Here is a 14,691-nt window from a genome sequence, read left to right on the forward strand (position 1 = left end):
TGTTCACAGTTGAAGTCTACCTATGATAAAAAAATTACAGACCTCTACATGCTTTGTAAGTTGGAAAACCTGCACAATCGGCAGTGTATCAAATACTTGTTCTCCCCACTGTAGGTTCAGAACTTTTGTGAAACATCACAGCACAGTTGAAAAATATAAGGCAAAAATTAATTAAAACTGGATATCCTTCAGAGATATATGGGAGGGGTTAAGGGTAGCTGAAGGATGAGACTAAAAAAATAACAAAATAAAAATATACTGTGTCTGTAAAATGTATGTAGTGTGTATAAACTAGAAGTAGAAGCCTAAGTGTTGTTGTCCATTAGTTTACTTCAATTAGGGGAGGGGTGTTAGAGGGTTAGAGGAAAAGAATAAAGAAAAATAATAATACATCTGCTCCTCATTCCTCACTTGAACGGTTTAATGCCCATGGTGGTTGCGTTTCGTGACATTTGCATAAAGTAAGGTTCTCGCCGCTCAACTTCCAACAATTCCTGCGTGCACTGGTTGAAAATGAATGGGGTGGAACTTTTCCTGCTGACAGCGCATCTGGTGAAAATGGGCTGTAATAACGCCTCGATCACACCTTTGCATTTTGGGACACCGTAAGTACAGGCTACGTTTGCCTTGCAGCCTTTGCAGTGTTGTCTGTGCAGTTGCATTGCGTTCTGTGTGGTGCATTCATTGATATGTATCGAACGAATGCATCAAGTTGTAGCTATGCTTGACAGAAATGGTAGCAGAAGGTAAATGTTGAACTTTTCTTGCACACATACTGTATCAAGATGATGCTGCGTACAATTTTGCGTAATGATCCTGTATCATTAGCTGTCTACCAGGTGATGCACACTCACTCACACAAGCTATCACACACAGCTAATGTTATGTGTTAACACTACTGCCTGTGTCTAAGTAACAACTCAAGGTTGATCAATGGAAGCAGGATGCACGTGATCTCAATTTCGAGTGTCATAGCAAAGGGTCTGAATACTTATGTTAATAAGGTATTTCTGTTTTTATCTTTTAATACATTTGCAAAAATGTCTATAAACCTGTTTTTGCTATGTCTTTATGGGGTATTGTGTGTAGATTGATGAGGGGGGGAATCAATTTTAGAATTTGCTGATGTCATGCCCTTATGACTGCTACATGGTCCCTACATGTCATAGACAAAATAATGAAAATGGCTGTCTGGTAGCCTCAATAAATAGATAACAATTTGTAGTTGAACATGTCATTGCATATATAGATTTTTTTTTACTTGACTTGTGACTCGATTCAACTTGCTATTAAAATGTTCTACTTGGGACTCAGACCTTGTGACTTGCTTGTGACTCGAATATTAGTGACTTGGTCCCACCTAGCAAAGCGGTATGGTGTCATGTCAGCCATTTTGCAAGTCTCACTGTTCTGGTTTATGAGAGCATTAGGTGATCCTCATATTAATATTGTGTTGCATTGGAAATTATGTATTGCATTATCATTAAGCAAATGTATTGCTTGATCTAGTGCTGTTTGAGTAGGTTTGTAGTGCAACCCCTACAGTATAATATGAGGGTAGAGCCTTGCAGCTGGGTGAGTATGCTGCAGTGGTTCACTGCATCTCATTCACATGGCACATTTAGGGCACATTATATTCAAGTGCTTATGGTAAACCGCAGTGTTAGCCTCTTGAATAGACAAGCCATGCTCAAAGAGCTTGTTGTAAACTGTGGTGCGACATGAAAAATTTGCCCAAGCAAAGTGGGACATGCATGGAACTTCTGCTACTAGCTCGTCTTGCACAAAATGGTTGAATCAATGTTGTTTCAACTTAATTAGTCAACGTATTTCATTGTGGAAAATACATTGGATTTGAAAAAAGTCATCAACGTACAGTAAACAGTTGTTTTGAGTGTGCAATTTCAACTACGAGATTGTCATCATGGTAACCAAATGTCAACATAGACAAACCTTAAAATATGTTGAATTTGTACCTTTAAAACGACATCAGATCTTCAACTTTCTATCCACTATCAGACAAAAAAAACAATAGGCTGGGCAGCACCTCCTACTGGAGAATTGATCTATCTACAGCTACCCTTTGGTCTTCCATCCAGGGTTTAACCAAGGCCAGCGCTGCTGTCACTGACTATTACCAATATGCTACCATGAGAATGATTGTTGAGAGATCTCCACTTAAAAACTAGATAGATTCACTGTTACTATCAAAGTCTTACCAAAGGGTAGGTTTAACAGAGCAAATGAAATGTGACCGTACTTGATCACTTATTCACCATCAATGATGCTATTTAGTCCTATAGCATTTTTCTAAATCATCAACAGCTATTATTTCAATTCAACCCAGAATTCAAGACAATACAATAGGCCTAAGGTTTCAAGCTGGTTGATTACCAATTTAATGATATTTAGTGATATTGTTTGGTTGTCAACACAACAAAACAATATATCAACATTTGAAGGTGCTGTATCTTCTTATTGGATGGTTCCACTGAATTAGTCTGGCTCCAGTTGTCTACAAATTAATACTTAATATGTTGGATTCACGTCTCCATCTCAACCAAAAATCTAAGGGGAAGAATAGTACTAAATCAAATCAAAATGTATTTAAAGTGCATTTAAAGTTTGATTTGATTCAGTCCTGTTATTTAAATTAGATTTTTTGTTGAGATGGAGTTAGGAATCTAACATATCAATTAATAATTTGTAGACAAACTGGAATTAAAGTCATTGAGAGATGTGAAAAATTCTTCCTTGGTTGTTAATTTAAAAAATAAATGTCAACCTTGATTTGAGCCAATATGTTAAGTAGTTGAACATTTTATTACTCCAACCTCGTGGAAGTGACAAACTGATACGCTTGATTTTTTGTTGTTGTCCAAAACAACTTTACACTGAGTGTACAAAACATTATGAACACCTTCCTAATATTGATGTGCACCCCCGTTCGCCCTCAGAACAGCCTCAATTCGTCAGGGCATGGACTCTACAAGGTGTCGAAAGCGCTCCACAGGGATGCTGGCCCATGTTGACTCCTATGCTTCCCACTGTTGTGTCAGGTTGGCTGGATGTCCTTTGGGTGGTAGAACATTCTTGATACACACAGAAAACTGTTTAGTGTGAAAAACCCAGCAGCGGTGCAGTTCTTGATTAATTCAAACCGGTATGCCTGGCACCTACTACCATACCCTGTTCAAAGGCACTTAAATATTTTGTCTTGCCTATACACCGTCTAAATGGCACACACACAATCCATGTCTCAATTGTTTCAAGGATTAAAAATCCTTCTTTATCCTTTTCCTCTCCTTCATCTACACTGATTGAAGTGGATTTAATAAGTGCCATCAATAAGGGATCATAGCTTTCATCTGGATTCACTTGATCAGTTTGTCATGGATAGAGCAGATGTTCCTAATATTTTGTCCACTCAGTGTATATCGAAGGAGTGCCTTTAATTTGATGACCTGCACATTGCGCAGTTCGGCGCGAAATGACCGTTAGACCCGATGATGTGTTTCTGTGCATGAGCTTAGTTAGCCAACATTGCCATGACATCGCCTACAAGCGAGATCGGTGTTTTCAATTGGAGAAGTAGGCAAAAACTATCTTTATACTGTACTATCATTGCTTATACCACCAACACTAGCACCAAGGACAGCGCCAACTAGAAAGACAGAAGAATTTTGTTAGCCGTTATCAACTCAATATGCCATTTATAGTTAGACATTCCTGGTCTAATTGTCGGTGTGACATAGTGTTGTAATCATGTTTGACGTGGCAAATAGTTGTTGTTTAGGCTCATACTGGGTCCCCCCACACTGAGAATCACCAGACTAATCACACATCGTATCATCCTCTATCTATAGCCTGAGGAAGCAGGGCAGACTTTGTTTGTTAATGAAAATTGCATTTTTCATGAACTGTTAATTAGTGAATACATTATTTTTCCCAATATCATTTATCCTTGTGTGAGTGAGCTTACAGAGGATGGAGGGAGTCTATGAATAGGGCAGCAGACCCGGGAAGGGAATTAGCTTTGAGGTGAGTGTCTGATGTCTATTATAGAGGTGGGATGAATGCAGATAGCATAATACGGAGTAACAATGCATGTAATGAACATGGTGCACACTCCATGGGGCTTTCCATCTCTCTCTCTCACCTCCTCCCTTCTTTTTCACTACCTCTGTTTTGACTCATTGTGCAAGGAACATATTCACAATAAATTGATGTGATACTTGCCAAGATTATAATACGTCATTGTAGTGTACTCTGTGTCATTTATTTTCCTTGCCGGTCATATTCCTGAAAAAGATCCTGTGCTGTTTCCCAGATTGACCCTCTGGCATGTTACAGATTCATTAATAATAGATGAACTGTTAGGTAACACAAATCTGGCTACATCTGCTGCAATCTGACTTTATTCAGTGTCCCCGGGGAAGGATGAGATATACAATTTACAATCTGCAGGGATGGTCTTTTATTGAGAACTATCATTAAAGACAACACCATCTCTCACTTTCTATTTCTTTTTCTTTTTATATTTCTCTCTTTTAATTTCACTCTCTCCGTCGCGCTCTCTCTCTTTCTCTCTCTTTCTCTTTCGCTCTCTCTTTCTCTCTTTCTCTCTTTTTCTCTCTCTCTCTTTCTCTCTCTCTTTCTCATTCTCTCTCTCTTTCTCGTTCTCTTTCTCTTTCTCTCTCTCGAAATTAGAATTGCTTTCCTCAATATGTGCATTTGTTAATGCTGGTGTTTAAAAAACATCCTTTATGCTATTAAAGATAAAGTGTTTTCTGCACCTGTCTTAGACAAGTGACCACATGCTGATTTGAGATTGCTTGTACATGTCTGTACTAGTTCAGGATATGACACTGCTAGCAGTCTCTGACAGTGAGGAAATACTTTCTCTCTTTCTCCCACTCAAGTGACAGTCAGTCATAGCCACCATCAAATGCAACACCAGTGGTGGTTGATCTCACTGGCTTAGTTCTATAACCTTTAAAGTATCTGACATACTTTCTGGAGATTCCTTCATGTCTGGTAGGGATGAGATCTTCACCCCATCTAACATTTCTCAGTTTGGATAGCGATGGGTACAGGTTGTTGTATGTGTGTCGGTGGATGTATGTGGGTGTATATTTGTTTGTATGCCAACAAAAGGGTGGTATGAGCCCTTCCTGATAAAACAAGGCAGATATGTTTGTCTTCAAGGCAATAAAACACTTGCTTATCCTATATTGACACCGAGGAGCATTATACACCAGTACTGTGTACAATGAGACAGAAAAGCCTATTTGTGCTCTCCCCAGACACAATATTTAATCTCTGCTCCCCACTGTGATCCTATTGCCCATTTGGGGCCTAAGTATGAGTGCTGGCGAAGCATAACGGCCAAACAGCAGTCTCCTGTCAGATAAGGATATCACTGTCAGATGCATGGCTGCCCAACCGCACTCTGACGGCCCTATTAGCACAGTGCATGACATTACCTGGCATCAGCGAAGGGATCTGAAATTTAACAGTGTTGTGTCCCCTGCTCTGGCTCCCTATTCCATCCAGACAGTCATATTGGTCCATGGGCCATTTGTTTGCAGCTAATGCATCCTGTTTGTATACACCAGCCAGGTATTAAGACGGCCCATAATGGCACAAACAGTTCAATTCCCACTGAGTTGCTGTGTAGAGTCAGCAATTTCCCTCTATACTTCCTAGTCCCCTTGGACAGAAAGACAGCTGATGTTGATCTCCTCTCCCTATCTGGGTCCTGTGACTAGGACATCTGGTGGAGATGCCAACTTGCGTGTAGTCTCTGACGCTGACAACAAAGGGCACGGCCCAGGCACACGACTTGTGTCCACATTGGCTAAGAGAGAGAGCGTAAGATAAGGGAGGGGGGGGGTGAGAGAGACTGAGGAAGAGGGAAAGGGATAGATATGGAGAGGGAAAGGGAAAGAGAGAGTAAGAGGAAACTCAGGAAGAGTCAGCTATATTTAATCTGATTTGTTTCCTGGGAATGGGAGATAGGATATGGGGGACTTTTTCCCGCTTTGTGCCATAGTTCCAGGACTTGTTATTCTGATCTGGTTTCTTGTCATTTTACAGGAGGATTGTCCTGTGCTGAAGCTATTTATTTCTCTGCACTGTTTGGCCACTACGCTATAATTATCTTCCTTGTTGTATTAGCTTTGTAATCTTAACGTGGGGGGGAGATTTGGAGATAATAACTGGCCTGCAGATAACTGGCCTGCAGCTTCTTAAATGATCATCTGTAGATTATGATTTCATAGAGAATTATCCAAAGAGCTGATTACCCTGGGTAGAGAGAAAGATAAATATATTATATTTTCAGGCCACTCAGATAATGTTGTAATTCTGTTCGTAGCTGAGGCAACAAAGTACAGTTTACTAAGGAGGATCATTACTTTCTGTGTACAGATTTGTTCAGTGGTAGCAGGACTCACAGCCTTAAGGGTAGGATGCAACAGGAGGCAAAGTAAAATGTAAAGTAAAAAACAACAACAAATAAATCAATAGAACTACACGACTACAGTAGGCCTAAGTCGTCGGCCTAACCAGTTATTACTGCCAATATAACTATCTCGGCACAGGTGTAGTCTACCAGGCTCTGACCAGCCTCCCTATGAACAATTCCAACACTGGCAAAAGATGAAGAGCAGCACTTACACACAGAGTGAGTAGACTGGCGACCCTGTGACCACAGATACAGGCAACCTTTTGCTCTAGGACTCACAGCTGAGTGGATCACGTGACTGGCTGGAGAAGATGCAGCAACACAAACAAAATAACAGCAATATGAAATGAGATTCAATGAAATGAAGACGACCTCTTCATGATCCCCTAAAAACCTCAACCACTCAGAGGATCAAACTGCAGATACATTAAATAAAGAAAGAAAGAAACGTTTTCAACAATATAAACTGGCATAAGCGAACTGAAACCATGGAACTTAAACATGAAACTGGGCTGTAAATTAACGTTAGGGATTGCAAATTGGGAATTAATAGTTTGAAGTTTCAATTTGAAGTGTTATTAGTTGTATGTATGGGATACACACATGGTACGGAGCAGACCGGTAACATTCCCAGAACATTAACTAAGATTCCCATTAAGTTCTAGTTAGAATTTGATCTAAAATTAGGTTGATAACATCAAAAACATGTATTATTTTATGTTTTATGTTCCCAAAACACAAAAACTGTCCAGTTGTGCTGACATTCAGATAATGTTTGTATCAGGGTGCAGAAAACATTTATTTGATGTTCCAAGAATGTTGACAGAATGTGTTTCATAAAACTTTAATTACGTGATGAAGAAGGAGAACACAGTGTTACAAGTACACAGCATATGAAGAGAATGGGAACATTTCAATAACTCAGAAATTGTGTTCTGTATCCTGATGAACTAGATTTGACTGAAGACACCCCACAACACCACAGCTATCTACTAGAGGAGGGTTAATGATGTGAGTTCAAACCCGACATGTGCAGATTGTCAACATACTGTAGCAAGTGTAAAAAAAATATTGTTGTGTTTGTATGATTAAATGCTGTTCAAATGTCATACGAATGAAATTAACACACCACATGTCTCTATTTAACCTACAAAACAGTCCTCAAATGCAAATTGCCATTAAATCTGGAGAGAAACAGAAAGGGGATGTATTCCAATCTGCCTTAAAGAGATAAACATTTGTATGCTGAGAACGTTGTGGTAATATTAGGCAAAACTTAAATAGAACGTTTTCTAAACGTTCTTCAAATGTTCAGAGGAAAAATATACATTGCGTGAACATCAGTGGGATATTATGTTAAACCTACAACAAATGTGCTATCGATGTCATAAAATGTATTCATTCTTACAACATTAAGGGAATGTATTGTGCAACATAACTTAAACATTTTGTGAATGTCATCACAACTAAGCATATTGACATTATAACGCTTGCAGAGCTGATTTTGATTCTGAGCTTCCTGGGCGTTAGAAAAATGAATACAACTTGCTCTCGTCTTTTCCTTCTTGTAGCCTGCTGACTTTGCTGATAACTTCTTTATTGAGAAAAATTTACTTACTGCGACTATGATAATGTGATTGTCTTACCTAGCTATCTTAAGATGAATGTAAGTCATCTGTAACTAAGTCACTCCGGATAAGATCAACTGCTAAATGTAGAAGGAAGTGAGTAAGTGAGTGTCCCCCTTAGCCAGCCTTATTATCCTCCATGGACCCTGTGCTGCATCTGTTTCATCTCGCTCCATCTCTCTTCATCTCTCCCCCTCTTTCCTTAACAAAAGCTTTGTACGTTGTATCCCCCCTCAGTCCTTAGTCCCCCCCCATCCCTCTCTCCAGAACTAGATGTTGTGCTTCAGCTGAGCCTTCATCCATTATGGATGCTGTGTTTTAGGAGGCTGATCTGAGCGTGTCGATATAAATATCTCCTTTTGGATCCCAGCAGGACAGGAGAAGCCAGCGTAAAGCAGCTAGGCCTCTCTCTGTGTCTACTTACTGTACAGTTACTGGAGCGGGATGTCCTTACTATTTGATGGCGAAAATAACAGAAGCTGCATGTGCCTGCAGTGCCGTCTTTAATTCACGAGGCAAGGCAGCAAGCTAAGGCAGTTATATTTAAATCAGCCATATCTGCACATCTTTATCCAACCTCAAGCCCCCAATACTATATACTAGAAAACCTGTTAGCTGATACGGGTCTGGAGAAAGCATCTATTCCCGTAAACCACTCTCTTCCTGTAACTATAATCAGGGACATCAAAGCCACAACAGAGGAACCCTACTACCCATTGTTGGGGTTAAGGAGCAGCATGTATCTCCTTTTATGTTGACCTGTTTCCTGCCAGGTGCCCTTCCTATCCTCCATCACAGGACATGCCAGTTGTGGCTTAGCGCAGTATGTGGGAAGCCTGTTAGGCAGTTGCTGTTGGACTGATTGGCTATGCCTGGGAAAGTCAATGAAAGAGAGGAAGAGAGGGATGGGGGGTGGAAAGAGTGAGAGGCAGGAGAGAGAGAGAGAGACACACACGGAGACAGAGGGGCAGAGAACAGAGACAGACTGAGCACACATCCACCACTTTATTAGTCTGGCACAGTGGAAATGTCTGCTGTTGGGGGACGACACCCTCGTCAGCAACACACACACACACACCAAAGTGTGCTTCTGCTAGTGTCCAAATAGAAACAGAAGTCATACAGCTGAGATGATAGGTTTGGAGAGGAGAACTGAGCGAGGGGAATGTGGGGTGCAAGCAGATGTCTTCATCAGTCAGGGAACATCCCTCCTTAGATTATGAACATCCTGCATTCTCAATTTGAAGCAGGATATTTTATAACCCTTTGGTTAAACACCATCCCACTGGGCACAGATGTCAGTTCAACGTCAAGTTTTGATTTACATTTGTTTGAGTTATCAACATAATGTGAATTCAATGTGAAATCAACAAAAAAATTCACCATGCAATTGGATTTAGGTAGACTAAATGCCCTTAAGTTGATGACTTTTTGCAAATCCAATCAACGATTCAACATCTTCACATCATTTTTTTGGTTGAAATGATGTTGATTCAACCCGTTTTTGCCCAGTGGGTCTGCTCTCCACATGAAGAGATTGGGATGTGTTTACTAAGCAGCCTATGCACTCGTGCCAGCTAGGCTCTGAATCAGTTATGCCCATAGCCTTCATAACAGTGCTCTAAAAGCAAGTGAAGCGAAGGTGTAAAATGGAAATATCCCAACAGGCATTTCTACTAATGCAGTAGGCTTGGGGATTTTTCTGCTTGAATATTTCTATCCACTATCTGATAGAAACCGTGACCCTCCAGTGCTGTTGCATATCCTCAGATATGTTTATGAAATGTAAAAGCAATGAAGAAGTAGACTCTGCTTCTTATCTGCCTTTTATCATAGAAGAGAGTTTGTGAAAAATGTATTTCATGTTTCATTGAACTGAAAGCAGTGCGTGGGAGATAACAACAATTGAGAGTCTCAGTAATTGTTATCAGGACCATGTGGGAAAGTAATATGCAGCATATCCCTTCAAAGCCGTGCACGCTGGGAAAAATCTATTGTTGATTAGACCCAATGAAATCCCATTTCATCTCATCTGTTTTTTAAACAGAGCTCTCTCTTACTCCTGTCTTTTTCTCAGAATCTCATTCCTTTCTCCTTTAATCTTTCAGGAGTCTGCTGTCTTTCTGAGCTCGAGGTGGGAGGCCATGTCTGAGTACCTGCAGGCCTGCTTGGGCTGACTCTAGACTTTCTGCCTGCTCCAGGGGGGTGAGAGAGAGAAGATAAACACCCCTGACCGGCTCTGGAGGAGCAGAAAAGAGGAGGCTTATATCCCACCTTTGTTCTCCCTAAGATGTCTCTCCACGGACCCACTCCCGACTCGCCCCGATCGGTTTAGTAACTCCACACCGTCTACATTCCCCAAGAGCCGGGAGAGAGAATACCCCACAAGGAAGTGGATAGAGAGAGAGAGAGAGAGAGAGGTGTCACAGCTGTAGACTGCAGCAGCACCAGCAGAGAGAGAAAGAGAGAGAGAAAGCTAATTAGTATTACTGAGATGGTGTCAGAGCTGAGAGACATGAGAAGTGACTTCTGAAGAGAGTTCTGTTCTCTGAAGGATATTGCGGCTGACCTACAGGACATTTGTTTGTGGGTTTTTTTTCTTCATTTTTCGAAGGGACTCAATTTAGTTGGATGCAGGTTTAGCTTAGCCTTCCGTCATGAATCTTCTGGGAAGCTGTATGAAGAGGGGGCAGACTGGCTGCCACAGAGGTAGTCTGGCTGGGCCCTGTCAGGTTCTGCTCCTGGCCTGCTGTATCCTGGTAGTCCTGGGGGCCAAGCCAAAGACACCTGGCCACAAACACCTCAACTCCATCCGCATAGATGGGGATATCTCTCTTGGTGGCCTCTTCCCGGTACACGCCAGAGGCAACGATGGTAAAGCCTGTGGGGAGCTGAAGAAGGAGAAGGGGATCCACAGACTGGAGGCCATGCTGTTTGCACTGGACCGCATCAACAACGACCATGAGCTGCTGCCCAACATTACTCTGGGTGCCAGGATCCTGGATACCTGTTCCCGGGACACCCACGCCCTGGAGCAGTCGCTCACCTTCGTCCAGGCTCTCATTGAGAAGGACGGGACGGACATCAAGTGCCTGAGCGGCGGGCCGCCCATCATCACCAAGCCTGAGAGGGTGGTGGGTGTCATCGGGGCCTCTGCCAGCTCTGTGTCAATCATGGTTGCCAATATCCTGCGGCTCTTCAGGGTAAGTGCCTTTCAGTTTACACTTTCTGGTTAATGGCTATGAATGATGGTGGTGGCTATGAAAGTAGTTTCTCCCAACAGGCGTTTGTAGGCTGGCAGCACACTTGCGCTGAGATTACATACTCTACTATGAATGCACTGGGACGGAGATCTGTGATGCAATTGGCTGAAGCATGTATAATTCTTTGTGATGGGTGTCAATAAAAGGTTAGGTTGCTTTTTCTGGTAAAAAGGGTTTGCAAGTGTTTTCATGAAAGGAGAAAGGTTATATCTATTGTCCCATTTTCCAACAATATGGACATGTTGATGTGATAAAACAAGCAAAAACAATCACCACTTTCTATATTAGTCTTTTTACCCCATGTCATCTCTCTTAGGTGATATTACAAAGAACAAAAGCATGCTAGCTGTTACCATATACTGTACTTCCAGTCCAAAAATAAAACTTTTTCCTACAATCGAGAGACTAATTCTATTGCAATCCTTATGCCTAGTTCTATGTAAAAAAAAAAAAATGTATGTCTAGGTTAGCTAAGCTTACCTCTTTATCTGTTCAATTGTCATTTTAATGAATGATGCACTTTGATTATTTAAGAACTTTTATGCCTTGGGAGTTTAGTTACAACTGCAACACTGGTATATCGCATCATAACCCTAAATATGCTTCAATGTATCTCTGCTAAACTCTGGGTAAAATATTGAAAGGAATGTGAGTCTCTTTCAGTACATTTAGAAATTGCTTGCTTTTCGAAAGTCGAGCAACCTTGCCAGCTAAGATAGTTAGACAAACTATTCTAACTTGATTGATAGCATGAAATGGCTTGGTAGCTTGTTGGGAGGTTGGGAGATTGGGAACGTATCTAGACAGCTAGCTAAAGCCAACTTCATGAAATTGCTAGTGGCTAGTATTACAGGGAAACAACTAAACATGTTTATTCTATTTATTCATCAAGGAGGAATCAATAGGCTACATAGCTTGATCAAATCCATTTACAAACATACGTCCTGCGAGTCCTGCCCATCACCAGAAGATCAAATCAAATCAAACGCTGTGTGTGTCACTCAACACCCTCTCCTCCTCCACTGACGATACTGTCAACACTCACTAGAATATCTAAGGTCCTGCCTAGCATATTTTTGCTCTGTGGTGCACCTTGGAAGGAACCACTGACTAGGAAGGATAGGGGAGGTACTCTCTTGCCTGGTAAAGTCAGTGTGCAAAATACAGCTGACAGATATTTTTTATAAATAATTATGATAAAATGTGGTTAAGTTTAGTAATTAATTTAACAGGACAAATCTGAGGGGGCATGTGCCCTTGTGCCCCCCATATGGGCATGACGCCTCTGTTTACCAGTGCCATGCTCACATCATGCTGGCCTGCCTCAGCCTGCCTGGCGCTGGATCACGTCACTATAATTAGCTCCATATAAGGACTCCTCCGCAGATAGATACTTCTCCTGTTTCTAATGATTTCAAGAGCTTGACCTGATATCTTTCATCTGCACAACCTATGTTTTTTCCCCCTTTCATCCAGGAATGAGTGTGTGTTCTTCAGATGATTGGAGGATGGTGGTGAGAGGGTTGATCAAAGTGGGAGGCAGTCTACAGAAAGATGTTTGGAGAAGATTGCACTGGTTTCTAATTCAGTGCAATTATGAAGGGCTGATGGCCAAGTAGTACACAGCTTAGTGCAGGTCACTAGGTGAGCTCTGAATAAAGATATAGTCTGTACACTTCCTTTACAATTCGATATAGGTCAGAGAGCCTTTACTGACTGTTTCTAGCTCCACATGGACACTTGCAGGTTTTTGCACTTCAAAATGCACTTTATTTATTTTAAAACTAGAAACTAAGTGAGCTTCTCAGCACTTGCAGTCTAGCTGAGGATAGGGCTGTCCCAGCCTCACATACTGAAAGCTATACCCAAGAAACTCTTGGTGAGTCAACTATTTCCCGTACATGAGTTAGGGGATCTGACTCATCCATAATTTGCTTGGTTTGAACACGCAAGGCAAGCTCAACAGTTACATATCACTGTGGTTTATACAACCCTTCTTATTGCTGTTCTTTTCCATGTCCTTTATGAGCCTAAGGGTAGTGGCCATAACATGCGTGCTGTTGTTGTCAGAATGCTTCTTTCTTTCTTCCCTACTTCCCTCTCCCAGTCTTAAAGTGGCTGAGGCTCGGTAAAGTGTTAACTCAGCACTCCCGAGCAGTAGGCAGGATCCCGTCCCTATTGTGCTGCATGAATATTTTACTTCCAGATTACGTAATGTCCGCCTAGGGATCCAGTTGGGGTTTGAAAGCTCCCTCCCTCCATGGTTGGCCCTGTCTGCTCATGCTCAGTGATGTTCTCATCAGTTGGGTCTTTTACTGCAACATAAGCAGGAGAAAAGTGTGCTAGCACCCAGGCTAATTAGCACAGGGCTGGTTTTGACGCTGTAGCGAATGCATTTGATTACCCAGTCATGATGAAGCTGGCTTTAGTTAGGTTCTAGCTTTGTGATCATCTCTTGGAGATGCGTTTCTGGCTTCGTGCATATCAGCGTTTCTCTCGGTCATGTGTAGGCTACTGTATCAGCACTGTCACAATGTCACAATGTACATGGGCAGTCATGATTGTGGGTTATGTTGTGTTGCTGAGACAAGCATATGTTCTCAGAGAAGGAAAGGGGCGCTTCGGCCACCTCCACTCAGGTGTACAGTCTGCTACCGCACAAACAGCCTACACACGTGTCTACCTCTGCCTTCTAAGCAGAAGGGAGGATGCCTTCAGAGATGAGAGGGGAGGAAGGTGAGAGGAGCTCAAAGGAGAAGACAGGGGAGCCTGAAGGTAGCTGTAAGAGGAGGGTTAACTAGCTGTCTGTTGTGCTGTCTGTGAAGCAGAGAGACCTTGCGGCCCTTTTTCTTCCCTCATTAGAGACAGAGATGGTACACCCTCAGGTGCTGTACCTTCCTCCTCTCAGCATCTCAACATGTTGACACCGTTCACTCTAGATTACCGCAGGAACTATCATGGGCTGTAAAAGACAAAAATAAATACATTTAGAATATGTGATGAAAGGATGACTCTGCTCTGTGTGCAGGACTCCTCTACATTGCTGTGCAGACTTTTACAGGGAATTGTACAAAGACCTTGCTGTAGGGAATGTGTGGAATCAGAATGATTTTCAATTATATGTCTTTGAGAATTTTTGGGTCAAGTCAGTAGCTGAGTATTTGGCAAAACTAGACTGAATGAAGATGAATACTGAAGCACAACTACACCACAGCTAGTTTGGCTTGTGTAGTGAGTAGTATTCATTAGCTACGCTCTCAGTAGCTACCTCAGTAGCCAGTAGCTCTCTTTATCACCCTGAGACAGGCCTCCCAAGGTGTGCCCTGTCACC

At 41.8% G+C, this 14,691-nt stretch overlaps 1 protein-coding gene across 1 annotated transcript in view; it reads left to right on the top strand.

The window, feature by feature from the left end:
* The first annotated feature begins 10,211 nt into the window (after nucleotides 1-10,211).
* Nucleotides 10,212-14,691, top strand: part of LOC115132298 (metabotropic glutamate receptor 4-like) — a 206,698-nt gene continuing 202,218 nt past the window's right edge. The window contains exon 1 of the mRNA XM_065021085.1: nucleotides 10,212-11,300. Coding sequence (XP_064877157.1) covers nucleotides 10,755-11,300 — 546 coding nt within the window. The 5' untranslated portion in view covers nucleotides 10,212-10,754. The remainder of the gene's footprint in view (nucleotides 11,301-14,691) is intronic.

This window comes from Oncorhynchus nerka, linkage group LG7, assembly GCF_034236695.1.
Source record: "Oncorhynchus nerka isolate Pitt River linkage group LG7, Oner_Uvic_2.0, whole genome shotgun sequence".
Taxonomy (NCBI): Eukaryota; Metazoa; Chordata; class Actinopteri; order Salmoniformes; family Salmonidae; genus Oncorhynchus; species Oncorhynchus nerka.